The following is a 17,355-nucleotide window of genomic DNA, read 5'->3' on the forward strand; positions in this document are numbered from 1 at the left end:
GAGGGCTCTTTGGGTCGCCTGCTGATGGGGCAGCACGTAAACGAGACAGGTCTTCCTTCTTCTGCTTCCGCTTGCTGGTGGTCGATTTAGAAAAAACGGACAGAAATAGTGGATAATCACTATTGTCATCATCTCTAATTCCCCATCATCATTATCTTCATCTCCATCTACCCAAACGTCATCATCATCATCATCATCATCATCATCATCATCTTCTTCATCATCTTCATCTCCATCTTCCCAAACATCATCGTCCCCATCTTCCCAAACATCATCATCATCTCCATCATCATCATTATTACCATCAATATAGTCGGCAAATCATCAAATACTATTAGTGTAAAGATACAGGTGTATATGCAGATAATGTTTATGATAAGCATGATGAGACTGACATGGTTTTTGTAACTCTTTTAGCTAAAAATGTCTTTTTGCAATGCAGACTGTAGGCTACATGAGGAATGGATTGGAGACAGCTCTGTTGTATAAACCAGTTATAGTTAGGAATTAGACAATTACAAAACAATGTAGATATTGCAAATCCACGTCCTGCCTTTAAAAAGTTTTCGAAAAGGGCATTACTATTATGCTAGAAATTAAAATGTTTTTTTATTCTTACCATAAAATCACTATGGCAATAGCAAGTATGATGATCCCCAAGAATGATATCACGAATAAAACCATCCAAGCAGCACTAGACTTCCTCAGGCGTTGACTCTCTGCAACATTGAAAAGATAAGCGTAAATCGCCAAGATTCATCAGTTTATTGCTAATTGCAGAATAGACCTATTGCTGCAACAAATATTGTTATAGAGACATTTGATATTTTGATATCACTGTCCCTTCGTTCTTTTGGTTCCCTTGGACAAAGATCATAGGCTGCGCATAGTGCTTGGGCCACATTAAGAAGTTCTTTAAAATGATCAAGGACAAATCAATGATTGTCTTAAGGTCGAGGGTAACTGTCGGAGCAATGCGACATCGTAGTCAATAATCAGTTAAGGATCCGGCATTTTAACTCGAAAACATAATTTTAAAATCCCATCAGCCCGCCTCCCTTTCCAGGCTCCTCGCTCAGCGCAAGGGAGTTCGGGTCGGTCGGTTGTATGGGCGATAAGAGCCCCCCCCCCCCCCCACTCCGTGAACGGATGGATACCATGCGTGTTCCCAAAATGTCCGGTAAAGGGGTGCTTTTCACCCACCAAAGTCCGGCTCGTAGTACACAAAAATCCGGCCCGTATTAACTTTACACACCAGACTTAGGAGGGTGTTTTCAAAAGGAGGGAACATGCATATTATGCGTACCCTAAATAACACTGAGTGGGGGTAAGATTCAGGATAAGATCAATAATTGAGCGCAGGATTGACCGCCAAATCAACAAACAGACATAGGACTATTGAGGCTATGACTAATGCGTGATTAACTGATGGTTGGATGTTTCTGTTTACATCCGTATACGAAATCATCATCGATTGGTCTAATCACCACTCACGGAGGTTAGGAGTCGTAACAGTCACAAGTGGACTTCGTAGTCCTTCTCCGCCGGGACCTTCTCTGACGGCAGACACACTGATATTGTATTCTGTTCCTGGTTCCAACTCAGTCAATACAAACTCCATTATTCGTTGAAGATCGCCAACTCCCACACCCGAGTCGATTCTACCAGCCATTGTCCATTGTTTCTCTTCCATGGTTTGCTGATAGATAAGGTAACCAACAACAGGTCCATCACCAGGATCCAGGCAAGGTATCCAAGAGCTCCAGAAGACAGTGACTGATGATGAGCTGATCTCTCCAGCTGTTGGGCCGGATGGTAGCTCTGGTAAAGCTGGAAATGATAAAGCTATCAAGTTAATAGCTGATTCTATGTTTGGGGTACCTATTTGTTATGAAGAAGATAAAAACACCAGCGAAGAAACTAACAAGTGAAACAATAAAAAGATATATATATATATATATATATATATATATTTTATCACATCTTTTAGGCGTTTCCGGACACCTCACCCCTGGCCGACATCCACAACGGATAACCACCCCAGTCAACTACCCCCTAGGACAACCCCCTAGGGCAACCACCATCTAGAATGACTACCCCCAGGACAACTACCCCAGACAACTACCCCCTAGGATAGTTGTCAGGGGGGGGGGGGGTAACGGTCGTCTAAGAGCCTATAGAGGGTGGTTGCCCTAGGGGATAGTTAAGATGACTGGGTTTTGTTATCCGATGTGGATGTCCAGGTGATAGGCGTCCTAGAAACCTTTTAGGGCATATTTGAAATAGACTTAATAAAGTTCCAAATATGTTGCATTCTTAAATATGTATTTCGGATAATATCCATGCATATACATGTTATTTACTAATTCAACGTACTAAGAATCTTGCTCTACGATTGGTCAAAAGTTAATCACGTCATCTATTTCAAACATGAAGGGAGAAGAAAAGTTCGTTTAACACTGTGTACTATCTTCAACGCATGCAGGCGACCACGTCCACCGCGGTGATGTGGCGCGAATTACAAATTGAATTTTATACGTTGCGTGTTTACACGTACGTAAGTACTGCTAGCTGTTAATTGATGACTTGTTGCTCTAAAATGTAGGAAGAAGTCATTTGGAATAGCATTGTTGGTAAGTAGATCAAACCTCGGGGGCTTCATGCCATCGTACAGAAAATAGAATCTAACAGTTAGAATCTAGACCTAGTAGTAGTACTACTTTTAGAAGTACCAGTAGTAGGTGTAAGTAGTAGTGTTAGAACTAGCTAACAGTAACACTAGCCTAACAAGTTAGGTACAAAACAGTTAGATTATCTTTCTCGTAGACCCTACCAGTGAAATGTTTCCGATGTGGAATATATTATAAAGTAAATAATCACCTTTTGGTTTCAGGCGATGGCAAACTATCAGTAAAAAGACAGTATCACTTCCTCATCGATCTGAATGTAAACTACAAACGTTAGACTATCTTTCCGAAGCAAAGCTTCGGAAAGATAACTACATGCACATCTAGATCGCCTCGGAATTAAGTGATACTTGGGACTGTCCCATCACCTTCACCCACGGTAATTATTTGCTTACTAACATTTAAGGCCAAGTAGACTAAGCCTAACAAAACTTACGAGTATCTCGTCCCGCCCACCTCATTTGGTCGTTGCCTCCTTTCTATTTAGACTACTACTTACTAGTACTACTATTCAGAAAAAAAGGAAAGAAAGAAGCAAATGCAGCTAATATACAATATCGCGTAGAATCAGCTTAAATATGGTGAGTTCTGGTTTGAACTAAAATATGTTACCGTAAAAATCAAAGATAGCAGAAATAGTAGCCAGTGAAAAGGATCTATTTTGGTCCGGCAGTTCACCAGCGTAGCAGAAGATTTGGTCGCCTTCGGTTACGTTGTAAAGGAGGAAACTATTATTACGGAATTCACCGTCAAGATTCGTCGATGAGAAGGAAATCGATCTCAATGACGAAAGAGTTTGACCGATGGATACCTTGACGTCATCTGGAGACAGTGTTTCTCCTTCGATTTCGACGTCGACGGCGCAGTAGACATTAGCGAAACCGGGATTGGTTCGAGGGATCATGAGTCGGAAATTATCTGTAGAATGCGATACAATAAAGAAACAATAACAAACCAAATTTAGCATCACATCTCACAGTAAATGGTAAATGTTTTTAACTACATAAATTTGTTGTTTAAATTGATTTCAAATGTATTATGTCTATTGCAGACGAGGCGTAATTTTGATTGCATCAGTTACTGCGCTAATCAAACTCGGTAAATTAGGTTTTGCCCCATGTGTCGTGCTGCTCTGTTCATTTCGTTGCGTTTCTTTGTACCCTATGCGCTATCAAAGACCGCACCTCACTCTTTGACGGAGTCTTGCGTCAGGCATAATGGATGACGCCTTGTGTGCAATGGACACAAGACTAGAGTGACATTTGAAGACAAATAAGCCTATTGATAAATGTAATTTGACTCACAAATTCCTTTCTGGCAAATCATGTTTCTGTCTACCGTACAGCGGTCATCGTCCCCGCGTCCATGTTTGTCATTTTTGCTGCTCGACCAGAGGCAAGCGCAATTTTGATCTCCACTCCTATTATCTGGTTGACCTTGGGCCCAACCATTATATCTAATATAAAACAAAGAAACATCAAATACATGACAATTGCAATAACAATGAAATACCCGGTCTTGTCAATGTGAGCAGATACTATTAATGGTATTGCAGACTAGTCACTCCTAAAAGACTAATGCCGGTTAAATATTCGGTTTTATACAACACCTACGTGGATCCTTGTCATTTGATTGGAGGATTGTTGGTCACATGATATTCAATAGATGTTATATTGCACGGCCGTGCATTTTTGGTTATATGCGCCGTGTATTTTTGGTTATATGTAGACTGCGTACCTCTCTGCCGTGCGCGTATCCCTGCGTGTATCTGACGCGAAGGCAATCTGAATGTAATCGAGAAGGCTTGACTCCAACTTTAATTTATCTTTAATATAAGGAGTAAAGCATAATTTGTTGATTAACGTTCTATTAGATCTTCTTCGATGTTGTATAAAACAAATAATGAATGTTTTTCCATGGATCTCTTCTTATATCTCCATGGTTTTTCACTCGTTCAATAGTGCGAATATTTTCATTCGTTGAAAGATTAACGTTAAGGCCCGGTCTCACCGCCAGAACTTTGCTGGAGCGTTCCTGGAGCGGTGAAAAAAATTAATCACCGCTCGTAACCGTTCACCACCGTTTAACAGAAGTTGGCCCCCGTTAAGGCAACGCCGTTTACGCTCGGCCACCGCTGATGGTCCCTCCTACCGCTCCGAAAGTTTGAGCTGCACAAAATATTGCGAGCGGTGAGGAGCGGGCAATTTTCCGCTCCGGCAAAGTTCACCACCGCTCCAACAACGCCCAGTCAAAGTTTGGCACCGCTATACGCAAGTTCGTGGACGCTTTGGTCCGCTAGGCCAACGCAGAAATCTTGAACGCTGGACCACCGCTGCTTCGCCAGCTTTGCCCGGGCGGTGATTAAACGTTGCACAAACTTTGGTGGAGCGGTTGTAAGCGTTTTACGAGCGGACACGGGATTGCTGGAACGGTGTCGGGCGTTGAAGCAGCGGTCCATTGCGGTGATGAACTTTGGTTTGGCGTTGGTATGGAGGCGTCACCGCTAAACCAACGCTCGCTACCACTCGCTACCGTTAAACCAACGCTAAAGCAACGCCGGCTTCAGCGGTGCACCGCTAAGGCAACGCCCGTGTTTTCGATTTGTTTCCCATTTTGTGCGCGGTGACGAGCGTTGTCGAAATTCGGTCCCCTCTCCCTACCGTTCAAGGAACGCTCCAGCAAAGTTCTGGCGGTGAGACCGGGCCTTTAATTCTATTTAACTCGGCTGACGCCTCGTTGAATAGAATGTTAATCTTTCAACTCATGAAAATATTCGCACTATTGAACTCATAACCATTCATTATTTGTATAATATGACATAAATAACCAGGGAATCATAACCGTTAACTAAAAACGTGGATTCCTCATAAATTCTGACAAACTTCATCGCCCCACATGGATATCAAAAGTCTAATTACTAATAGGCTAACGGTTAAATGACATGAATTTTTTCCTACAAGATTAATCAAAGAAATGCACTCATTTTATTGTCGATGTCGTGATTATAGTACTTACATCACTGGTGTGCTGTCAAGCCATCTGAATTGACCTTCGACCTCTCTGTCATTGCAACCAATCCAAAAACACCGCGTATCTTTTATAGGCGGAGTGATGAAACTCGTCAAGAAAGCCTACATTGATATTGAAAAATACAAAACATACGACTCACTTCCCATTCCTAAAACCAAAATAATCACCAAGAAAAGTTATATGGCCTGATCGTATCATGATATTGAATAGAAACTATTTAACAAAAGTGAAACATTCTCGAGATCTTTTTATGCGTGGCATCACTCGAATGAAAAATCGTACACGTGTGCAATTTTGATTTTAAAAAAAAGAAGGAATTGGACATTTTTTTTATATTGAATGAATATTAACCCTTGGACATGAGGCGTCATTGCTGACGGAAGGCTGTATCTGTGACTGGTGCAGGGTTTGGCCTTTCCTGTGCGAGTGACGTTCAAGAAGTAAATCGTACACAGATTGTATTATATTACTCGCCCTTACACTATAGACAAGGCCTCATGTCTGATAGACACCGAGCTACTAAAACGAGACTAATCGCGAAAACCCAAGTGAACGCCAGAGCGAGTGGCTTCAGCCAAGAGGCCTTTAGTAATCTGGTTTGCATTTCTTATGTTAACCTTTGTTTCCGACTGGAGTTCTCTACCGAAATGGTAGCGTCCAATCAGCGAACGTATCGCGTGACGTCGGCCGTATATTATCCATCACGTTCACAGTAAACTCTACACTGTAAACAAAAGTTGGGCAGATGTTACTGGGTAAATCGAAGTTGGGCAAATTTTGTCCGATAATTGAGTTATTTTTTCCCAACTGTTTGCTATTATGAAGTTACCCAATAAAAGGTAAAAAATAGGTTGGGTAATGTCATTGGGCAAATTAGAGTTAGGCCTTTTTTGTCCAACATTTGGGTTATTTTCTCCCTACCATTTACTACATGTATGTACCCAATTAAATGTTCAAAATAAGTTGGCCAGATGTAACTGGGCAAACGTAAGTCGGGCAACATTATTATCCAACAATAGGGTTATTTTATTTTATTAGATGTGTCGTGGTCGAGTGGATCTGTCATAGGAATGTGGATTACGAGGTCCGCGGTTCGAGTCTCGCCGACGCACTAATCTCCTTTTGCATATAATATTTTATCCAACTTATTTGCCCTACTAGTGTGTAACTTATGCTTCACATTATGGTGAGAATTGGGTGAATTTCTGATTGGGTAAATTTTTGTTGGTTAAAAGTTGGGTATTTTCTTTTTATCCAACACTGGATAAATCATGCAAAATCTTCAATTTACCCAACAGTTGAATGGACACATAATCGCCCTCATGTTGGGTAAAGATTGGGCAATTTTTGCCCAATGTTTTTTAAAGTGTACTTAGTTCTATAGGCCTAACATTAAACGAACGAGTTGGACTGGTTCATTTTATATACAGGGAAAGTCCAATTATCTCACTTACAATTGTTAGCTCAAGCCATCACATTTTTCCTATTTTATTGTAATTTTGCATATAAAGTAGATTTGGATGTGATATTTTGTATTAATCATTTATATGTTCATCTCATAAGCAAATCTAGTTACGTCTTTTACCATTTCTTACATAATGAACGAATCACGAACGAAATAAACTGGGAGATGGCCATTCTAATTGGTCAATAAATCAAAAGTCATGAATTATTCATGCAGAGCAGTAACAGCCAGAATCCAAAAGGCTACCCTTTACACTAACTGCCTTCGTATGCTCTCTTAGCGTATAATGCGCAATCCTCATGTGTAATAGATATTATCACATGCGCCTGGAACAAGGCAATTATTATCAGAGCGCCGTTCATTTTGCATTCATTCTTTTTACTAAAAGTATCACCCTCACATGTTGCTACGTCAGAAAACGTTTTGAATCGTGTTTATACCTGGATCTCGTCTGAGTCAACCCTTGCTAGATTTGCTCCGTAACCTTGACAGAGACTCTGCGCCTGGTCGTACCCTGTTAGGATGATGGTGTCCACTAGATAGACTGCGTCATCAAGCCGGTGCCATTCAGGAGGGGATGTCTGACTTGTTACTGTATAATGAAACGAAAGTGACAGTTATAAGGAATTATAAGGCGGCTGCATATATTACCTGACGTAGTGGGACGTTGAAACAGCACATATCGTTATTACAGGCGCGGACCCAGGATTTCTTAGGGGGGGGGGGCCAATTTGAAATTATGCGAGCCAAATATTGGTACGTAATGGTGACCAGCATTGACGTAATGGGGGGGGTGCAGGGATAGCCGATTCCCCCTCCCTCCTCCGCAAAGCGCCGAAGCTTTGACGTTTTATTGAATTATTAGAGAAAGAAGACGATTCGTTGTACCGTTCTCGACTCTTAATCCTTGTCTGAATTTCATAAATGTTTTTTGTCTGCTCCTTTTTCTTCCTACGTCCTCTTCTTTTTCTCTCCTCTCTTTTTTTGGCAGGCTTTTTTGGGGGGGGGGCACCCCACCGCCCCCCTGGATACGCGCCTGCGGTCAGATGAACATATTTTGATACCTTGTGTCCACCGCCGGAAACCCAGGGCTTTAAGGCAATAAATTACGGTCAGATAAGCATTCACGGGCCGTCCTTAGGGCCCCTGGTGGGGTCGAGGGTGCGGAAACCCCGGAATCTTAGGGGTTTTAGGCATTTGATTACGGTCAGATGAACATATTTTTAGACCTTATTTGTAACACTGGCAGGACACTGATTGGCGTGAAGTACAGCGGGCGGAGCCCTCAGAAGCTCAGGGGTTTTAGGCATTAAATTACCGTCAGATAAGCATCCAGGGGTCCGCCCAAGGGCCCTAGGCGGGGTCCAGGGGGCAGAGCCCCCGGAAGCTCAGGGTTTTTAGACATTTGATTACGGTCAGATGAACATATTTTTATACCTTATTTGTGACACTGGCAGGACACCGATTGGCGTGAGGTCCAGCGGGCGGAGCCCTCCAGAAGCTCAAGGGTTTTAGGCACTAAATTACGGTCAGATGAGTATCAAGGGGCCCGCTACAGGGCCCTTGGTTTGGTCCAGGGGGCAGAGCCCCCGGAAGCTCAGGGGTTTTAGGCGGCTAATTAAGGTCAGATGAGCATTTTTTTAATACCTTATTTTGTTGTGACACTGGCAGTTAACTATTCTTTCTTTCTTGCTCTCTTTCTTTCTGTTTCTCTTGAATATACTTTTTCCAAAAAAAAGGGGGGGGGGAGGGAGCTGGCGGCTCCCGAGCCCCGCCGTTCCGCTGGCCCTGATATGTAGGCATCTCAAGAAGCATATTTCTTGCCTGGCTGTAAATTTAGGAATTTGTCATTTTACAACAAACGCATATAAAAAAGTATAATTTACTAAAAAATGAGGAAAAATCTCGGAAAATTATGTCATTTCAGCATTATGTGTAAACCACCGTTAAGGAATTAGAAATAAACCACGTTTGAATTTTATTTCCCCCGAGCCCCCTCCCCAATCAATACGCCAGTGCCCCGCCCCCCTGATCTACACTTTGTTGGCGGAAAAATCGCAACTGATCTCCCCTACCTTTCTTCTTTCTCTTTTTTCCCTTTCCCTTTCTCTCTTCTTTCCCTTTCCCTTCCCTTCCCTCTCCCTTTTAGGTTTGCTGGGGGGGGGGGGGGGGAGGAAAGATCCTTTCGGCCCCCATTCTTCTCCACACGTTGTTGGCGGGATTAACCGCAAATGATCTATTTCCCCTTCTTTTCACCTTTTTTTTCTTCTTCCTCTTTTTTCGGTCCCTTTTAGCTCTTTCCCCCCCCCCTTTTCCTTCCTTCTCTATTTTTTCTTAGCGGGGGCGGGGGAGGCAAAGGGCCTTTTGCCCCACCCCATCCCGACCACAACTTGTTTGCGGGAAAATTTCAACTGATACCCCCTTTTTTTCTTTTCTTCTTCCTCAATTTTTCTTCCCTTTATCTCCTCTTTTCCTCTTTTTTTCCATTTCCTTCCTTCTCTTTTATTTTTTTGATTGGGGGGGGGGGAGGCAACAGCCTGGGAGGCAAGGCCCTTTCGCCCCCCGATATCCTTCCCCCTTTTTTTCTTCTTTCCCTTCTTTTCCTTCTCTCTTTTTTGGGGGGGGGGGGGGGGGGAGAGCAATTTTTTGCCCCGGAAATTTGAAAAATTATGTCGTCAGATATTTCGTTCAGTGGCTGGGGGGGGGGGGGGGGGGAAGGAACACTTTTTTTTTCAACAACAAAAATAAAAATAATCTATCCCCTTTTTTGTTCCTTCTTTTTTCCCCCAGGGGGTAGTAGTAGTGGTCGTAGTGGTATAGTAGTAGTAGAAGTAGCATTAATAGTAGTAGTAGCATACAAGACAAAGAGACGTTGAGCGGTAGATCTTTTTTCTTCATCCGATGCATCATTCCATGACGGATCACCTTTTTTCTTTCTTTCTATTTTACAGGTTTGTCAGTATCGCAATGGTGACGGATTCATCTTCGTGATTATGACTGAAAACATCGTATCACAATCACTCTTTAAGTCGCTCCAGGGAATTAACATGACTAAATCAAAACATAACGTAACACCTTACTTACTCAGGTAATAAGATATTACAAGCACATTGAGTGATTTCAAGTTGGGTGTTTAAGGCTGGTGTTAGTGTTTAATAAACACTAACACCAGCCTTAACACCGAAATGGAAACCAGCTGGTGTTAAGGCTTTGACCTCTGAATATCGTCAACTTCCGGTAGCTGGTGTTATCGATTTTGCCAAATTGTCGTCTGCTGAACCGACCTTTGTGGCTGGTGTTAGTATTTCACGTACAAATGTCCTATTCACTAACACTAACCCCTAGGGATTAAGCAAATGTTGATTTCCAGTTCGGTGTTAGTGTTAGTGTTGCTAAATTAGAGTAGCCTAGCATATATTCATGCTGATCACATGCAATAACATCATCTTGTGTAGCTTTTCGTTTTCGAACTGTGAAATCATGTTGAATGCTCAAGTTCGGCGTCAGCCGAACAAAATTAGGAAGCCGTGTTCCACCGAAGAATCCACGAAAAGCTATCTGCGCCTTAACGAAGGGCAGATTGAAGAGCTGGGAAGCGAATTCAATGCGTGGAGGGGGGCGGGGCCCCGCGGAATCGTGAAATCGGAGCAAATGGTAATGACATTATTGGATTATCTAGCAGGAGGTGGGTACTACCGGCAAGTTGGGAGAAGTGCCGGATTGTCAACATCAGCAGCATTCCGGCACACCCATCTTGTAGCCGATTTCCTTTTCGACATTGCACGGCACCATATACAGCTACCACAACATGACGAAATGCAACGTTTGTCGTCAGAACTTCGATATCCCGATGGCGAAGTGAGTTTATTCTATGCAAATATTCTACTTCATTATGACGTCTATAAGCCTATTATAGTATACTAGTTTTGGTGATATCGTCAAGTAAAAGAGAAAGATAGATGGAGAAATGAGGGAGAGAGAGAGAGAGAGAGAGAGAGAAAGAGATTGCGTTTGTGTGTGTGTGTGTTTGTGACGTGGGATAAATCAAATGAATGTACTGGTCTATATTGTTACTTTTTAAAAATATATTTCCATATAAGTCTAGTGCCTATTTACCTTTATGATATAAATCAGCACATTGCGGGAAAAGAGCACCCTACCATATTTTGATACCGGCTTTATAATTTGGATCGGTTCTTTTCTAAATAATAATATCACCTCTTTCTGCGTGTCTATTATCATAACCATACCTCCCTCTCCCCCTTTTCCCTTCCTTCTCACCCTTTCTCCTTATCAAGCATATACATTTTTTGTATAGATTTGTTGTATTCTAATATCATTTTCAATTGATTGTTTTAGGTAAAGAATGTTATCCTCTACATTGACGGATACATCGCGCGGATCCAGCGGCCTGACCATGCGGGAAACGCATATTTTTGCGGCAGGCATGGGAAGTCTTGCGACTCTCTCAATACCCAGTATGTAACCGACCAATTCGGCAAAGTTCGTCACATCATTACAGGTAAGTTATGCTTTCAGTACATCCATGACAAATTGTAAACTACTAAACCTAACTCAATTATAAGTTTTGTTATACGTTTGTGAAGTTTCCTGTTAATACTCAAATTTAGGTGGAGAATGTTATTCAACCATGTATTTCTAATCTGAAACATGTCAGTCCATAATTATAATTGATTGTAATAAAATAATATAGAGATTAAGCAAAGCCAAAGTAGAAATCAACATCCCATAATTTTGAACACAAATTAAACATAACTCAAACCACGTAAATTATTTTAAACTGCTTCTATATATTCACCACCTAATCTCCATTTGTTTTACTTTTTTAAGGACTCCCCGAGTCAACCCATGATAAGACCGCCACTGAATGGAGCAGGACCTTCATGGACTTTCTGGACAACCTCCCGGATGGATACATAACGATAGGGGACCCTGCCTACAGGAATCTCCACCGCAACGTTGGTCATCGGTTCGTGGGACACGGCCTCACTGATGAGCAGCAACAGTTCAACGATGATATAACAAGACTTCGACAAGTGATAGAGCGCACCATCGGGGCGACACAGCTCAAGTGGCGGATGGCTCAGATGAAAGAGAACAGGCTCGCAGCTAAAGGAGGGATTATCTTTGCGTCAAAACTCATCGTGTCCATGGCAGTTCTACACAACCGATATACAAATTACTTATAAGCTATCATTCTCGTAGTTAAGAAACCGTACAAAAATTTGCGAATGAAATGTACCTTTTCTTTGTCAGTTCATCTCAATGAATGCCGTCACTTCTTCGCTCTCTCTCTCGCTCCCTCTCTCTCTCTCTCTACTTCTTATGCTCAGTGGCGGTTGCAGGATTTTCCTTTTTCAAACTTTTTCGGCTAGGGGGGGGGGGGGGTTCCCATGCCTGCTTACGCTCGCCCCCTCCTCTTAGTTCTTATTCGTCTCCCCTCTCTCTCTCTCTCTCTCTCTATCTCTCTCTCCCTCTCTATGTATTTAAATTATGTAAATTATATACATACATAACATCCATTCCGTGGGGGGGGGGGGGGAGGGGGGAAGGGGTTGGGTCTATAATATGCATTGCATTTCAGGTATGTGCCGCAGGAGACCACAATTTTATTATTGTGAAACCTGTATTTTCGTTCAGGTGTATAATAATACATATCATTCTGTATATCTAGTAATATCTAATAAATTCAAAAGACAATATTCAACTTGCTCTGTTATACTATTAGAATCATTTCAGCCTTCTTCTGTTAAGTGCAAAGGAAATGTTTAGTTCTGGGAGTGTTCGAAATCCACGATTCACAAAGATACACAAATCGATGTTATTTTTTGAAAGTTTGGATTAACTGATGAGCAAACAAAAACATAATGTAAAGGTTATGTTATCAGGTTGTCGTTGAACCATAATTCTCCCTCGCGCAGTTTAAGAAAGAACTGTTTTTGAATAGGTAATTTGTCATTGTATCATCAAATATCTCTATGAGATTGTGGCACTTCCTGACCCTCCCAAAACCCACCTTCTCCTTTATGTATAAGTCGCTCTGTTCTGACATAATCAACAACAACTTGTATATAGATCCACACAACACTAAGCATAACTATCGAAATTCAAATAATGTTTCCAAATAATATTTAATGCAAAACGATTTGACGCCCTATGTACATCGTGGATAGTTATTGTTCCTTGTCCTCGGTTTCACCTAACTGGACGTCGATCCCCAGAGCGGAACCAACCATCACCCGAAGTGCCGTCATCTCGTCCACAAGCCTTCCCAAAAGGACAATTACTTCGTCGTCACGCTTTCTCTTCTGTCTCCGATTTGTTGGGGGAGAAGCGGACGATGTGGATGGGGCTCCCGTCGCCTCCTCATCACCTTCACCTGGGATGACTATCACTTCCCCTGGGATGACCACGCCTCCTTCTGTAATCACTGCTTGAGGTTTGATCTATATAAAAACAAATAGGCGAAATTTGTAATGATTTCCATTTTCCAGTTAGTGAATGCATAATAAAGTTCCCATTGGTTTGCAATCTTAACTTTAAGATCCCAGTTTGCCAATGCAATTTTCCCATTCATGCATGTTTCTAATGCATTATTACTAACCTATAATAAGTAGGCCCAATATATTTATATATTTCTGATAAAGATGTACAAAGCCTTTTCCAAAGATATCTCCCTTGTTGATAAAATACATCATCATTATTTTACACTCTTTTACCAGCATGTAATATATGGTTTGACAAATTAAAAAAAATGAAATAATGAAATAATAATGATAACAAATAATGACAATAGACATACCTGTCCTCCAGCTGGGAAATACAGCTGCTGGTACTCTTCAAAGAGCAAGTACAGCTCCGTTGATCCCCGGAGTACCGGATCTCGGGTGTCTGTACCAGATACCATAGTGTGCTGCAGTATATCCCGGTACTCCCTGCCCAAGTTCTTCAGGAGGTTCTCGGTTGCGTTCTCCTGGTAGCTGAGCTTGTCAGCTACCGTTTTGTGGAAACCTTTAGTTGTCCCATTCCGTTTCATTTGTTTGTACACGTCGTGGCAGCTGAGGTACTCCTGCATTACTGCCATGATGCCCTGAAGATTCCACGCCTTTCTTCTGTTTGCCATTGTTCTATGATGGGAAAAAAATCATAAATTAAAGCATGGGCGTACAAACAGTCTTGTATAGTTTGAGATTCATGGGTTAGCAAAGTCATCAATGAGTTAATTAGTGTAACAATATATTTTCATTTGACTGCAACGGGTAGTTTGCGTTCTGGTGAGGGGAGAAAGAGAGAGAGAGAGAGTCGGAGAGAGAAGGAGGAGGGGGAGAAGAGCGGGCGTGTAGAGCAGGCACGTAGTCACGGACGGGGTGGGGGGGGGGGGAACACGTGCCCCCCCCCCCAATTTCCAATATCAGTTGATCTTGTTTAGGCCCCTCCCCAGGATGTCGATCAATTACATGTTTGTGCCCCCCCCCCCCTAACATCAAACTCTGGCTACGGCCCTGATGTGGAGGAATGAGCCATATAGGGGCGTACATGTTGAAAAAATTGAGATTGACTTCCGCGGGGGGGGGGGCGTAAGGAGGAATTGATGAAAGGAGGAACCATCATCGTTAGATACAACCTAGCCTAGGCCTACATGTCTGTACACCCCCCCCCCCTCATACTCCTTTCTCTGAAGAACAACAATACAAACACAGTTCGATATAAGTAATCGTGAACATTTTGGACAAAAAACGAGTTAGACCTCAGTCTATATTGCCGTCCAATACAATTCATATGACTATCAGCTTAATGAGAATAGTCTAGCTAATATTGCTTAAAAGTCGGACGTGATGGGTAGGCATAATTATGTGCCCTATATGCCTAAGAAACACAGATAACTCAGATTCACCGAATTGTCACTTGCTTCCCAATCTGGGGGGGGGGGGGTATGCCTAATCACATATTATGACATACTTTTTCACACAAAAATTTCTAAACGATGGGCCTACACCTAGTGGTTTAGGCTTGAGCGGCACACCCCCGTCCAAACCAAATCTGAGGATCCCCCTCCCTCCCTCTCCCCCGAATGTCAGATATTAAAGAGGTTGAAAACCACGCCCACGTAAAATTAACGGGATTAGCAGCTTGTTTTGGGAGCTCGGAGAAGAAGAGTCAAAGGAAAGTAAAGTCAGATAGACTCAGAGTTCTAGTCTAGTATATGCCTACAGAGTACAGAGAATCTAATAAAACAAATTAATTCAACATATTAATGTAACACCGATTCACCAAATAATCCAAACATAGCCTTTGTTTTTTCAGCGCCCCTATATAATTATCCTTCCCTTTTTACAATTCACACGTAAAAAAAGCTTGCCCAATGCACTGGTTCGGCACGCGCATTAGAACAGCGCATCTGATCTGACGGGCCCGCCTGGCCTGGCAGGCCGGCGCGAGTGTGAGCTAGAACCTGCTAAATAGCGTTCATGGGAGTGAACTGACTACTAGTGTGTGTGGTCGAGCTTACTACATTTTACACACACAATTAAGATTGTACGTTGCATTCTTCTAGTATCGTAATGCGCGTAGCGAGCTAACTGTCTACAATTAGAAGTTTTCTAGGAACCATCATCCATCATTTCAATTATTATTTAACATTTTAGCCAAAGAAATAATGCTGACTTACCACTGATTTTTCCGTCGACTATATTTAGACAGCTCCAAGAAGAATAACAAGGTAAGGTCTAAATTTATTGCAAAATATTGTTTGTATATTCGCGCCTTTGCAGTGTTCGTCTGTCTCTAGCGAAGCACTCAGGCTCAGCAAATCTGCTGCGCCTGCTTCGGGCGCGGCGTCAAGGCTCTGACCGATCGCCTCGTCCCTTCGGACCGGGCCTTCGGATTTCCTTATATTAAAATGGGTCATTCATGTGCTTGTTTGTAAGTAAGCTCACCTAGAAACGAACGGGGATTTCGTTTCAAAGTAGACCTAGAAGGTAAAGCATAAGCCTACCTTTTCTTTGCCTTTCTAGTATTTATTAGGTTTTAACAACATTTTCAACTTTCATTTTATAATCTAGCCTTCTAATTCTAGGCTAATTAGGTCTAAGCTCTAGATCTAGTTATAATACTAGTTCTATGAGCTAGCAGTGAAGAACATTTTTTTATTGGTACTACACTACATGAAAAACATTCTCAGAACGAGCATTACTAGTTTAATCTAAGCCCTAGACTAAATCCACATCATGACATGAATCATTTCATATATTCTGTTTAAAGGCTGGGGTCTTTCTTTCAAAATTTCATTTTATGGATGCCGCGCCCCCTCCGATCCACCAAGCTACACACACACGTACCCGAACAACAGTCAACTCACGTACGACGCTAATTTATTGGCTGACGAATTAATAGAATATGTGAAACAACATGTCATTTACTATGTGATCCATACATTTATTGTGTGTAAAATAAGTTATTTCATAACCCCAGAGAAATAAGTGTAAATCTATTCTGTGCTTTTCATGAAATCTTTAGTTTTTATGTAGTATTTTTAAATCATCGTCGTGAAATCAAGTGAAATCAATTGCAGTGCAGTGGTGTTTACGGTGGTGTTAAGCTATCGATATTGATATCGGTATCGGGCTCTTAATTTCATCAGCACATTTTTAGCTCGATTTAAGAGCTCTTGACTGCTCTAAACACTAACACTAACACTAACACCCAACTTGAAATCACTCATTTATCGCTCGTAAATTCAATTTGAATTTCGATCAAAGAAGGTTCAAAGATCTCGTGTAGATTCTTAATCAAAATCTATTTCCCTTTATCTTTAGCAATTAGGAATTAACAATGAAGGTAGCTACGTATTCGAAGTTTTCATTGTTTTTGCGAAAATTGGTAATTAAGCAAAGCCATTTAATAATTCTTAGACAATATTAAATACGGTGTTGCCACAAAAGAGAGACAGAGAGAACAGAACAAAGAAATTAGCTACAATTGGGCCAAATGCTTCTGACAATTCTATGTTTGTCTATACTTTTTATGTACCCGAACCCTCTACCGTAAGATTGAGAGTCAAGTGACTAAACCACTTTACTACGACACTTCAACCAATGGAGCTGATTTCTTTTCTTCAAACTCTTTGAGATCTTGGTCCGTCTTTGCGGGTCC

General features: G+C 41.8%; 2 protein-coding genes across 2 annotated transcripts; one reads left to right on the forward strand and one right to left on the reverse strand.

Moving 5' to 3' along the window:
• Positions 1-10,640: 10,640 nt before the first annotated feature.
• LOC115928426 lies at positions 10,641-11,849 on the forward strand. The gene is made up of 2 exons (XM_030995562.1): positions 10,641-11,040; positions 11,542-11,849. Exons 1-2 carry the CDS (start codon positions 10,663-10,665, stop codon positions 11,740-11,742), a joined length of 579 nt encoding a protein of 192 aa, XP_030851422.1. The 5' UTR covers positions 10,641-10,662; the 3' UTR covers positions 11,743-11,849.
• Positions 11,850-13,315: 1,466 nt separating this feature from the next.
• LOC105444243 lies at positions 13,316-14,326 on the reverse strand. Its single transcript, XM_011678220.2, has 2 exons — positions 14,006-14,326; positions 13,316-13,649 (listed from the first exon to the last, which is right to left on the reverse strand). Exons 1-2 carry the CDS (start codon positions 14,324-14,326, stop codon positions 13,377-13,379), a joined length of 594 nt encoding a protein of 197 aa, XP_011676522.1. The 3' UTR covers positions 13,316-13,376.
• Between the last annotated feature and the right edge of the window lie 3,029 nt (positions 14,327-17,355).

This window comes from Strongylocentrotus purpuratus, unplaced genomic scaffold (genome assembly GCF_000002235.5).
Source record: "Strongylocentrotus purpuratus isolate Spur 01 unplaced genomic scaffold, Spur_5.0 spur5_scaffold_3, whole genome shotgun sequence".
NCBI classification, from domain to species: Eukaryota; Metazoa; Echinodermata; class Echinoidea; order Camarodonta; family Strongylocentrotidae; genus Strongylocentrotus; species Strongylocentrotus purpuratus.

Coding starts and splice junctions, on each gene's coding strand:
- LOC115928426 (XM_030995562.1), top strand. CDS start 10,663: ATGTTGAATGCTCAAGTTCGGCGTCAGCCGAACAAAATTAGGAAGCCG. Junction 11,041..11,541: donor TTCGATATCCCGATGGCGAA/GTGAGTTTATTC, acceptor TGATTGTTTTAG/GTAAAGAATGTTATCCTCTA.
- LOC105444243 (XM_011678220.2), bottom strand. CDS start 14,326: ATGGCAAACAGAAGAAAGGCGTGGAATCTTCAGGGCATCATGGCAGTA. Junction 13,650..14,005: donor ATTTCCCAGCTGGAGGACAG/GTATGTCTATTG, acceptor GTTTTTATATAG/ATCAAACCTCAAGCAGTGAT.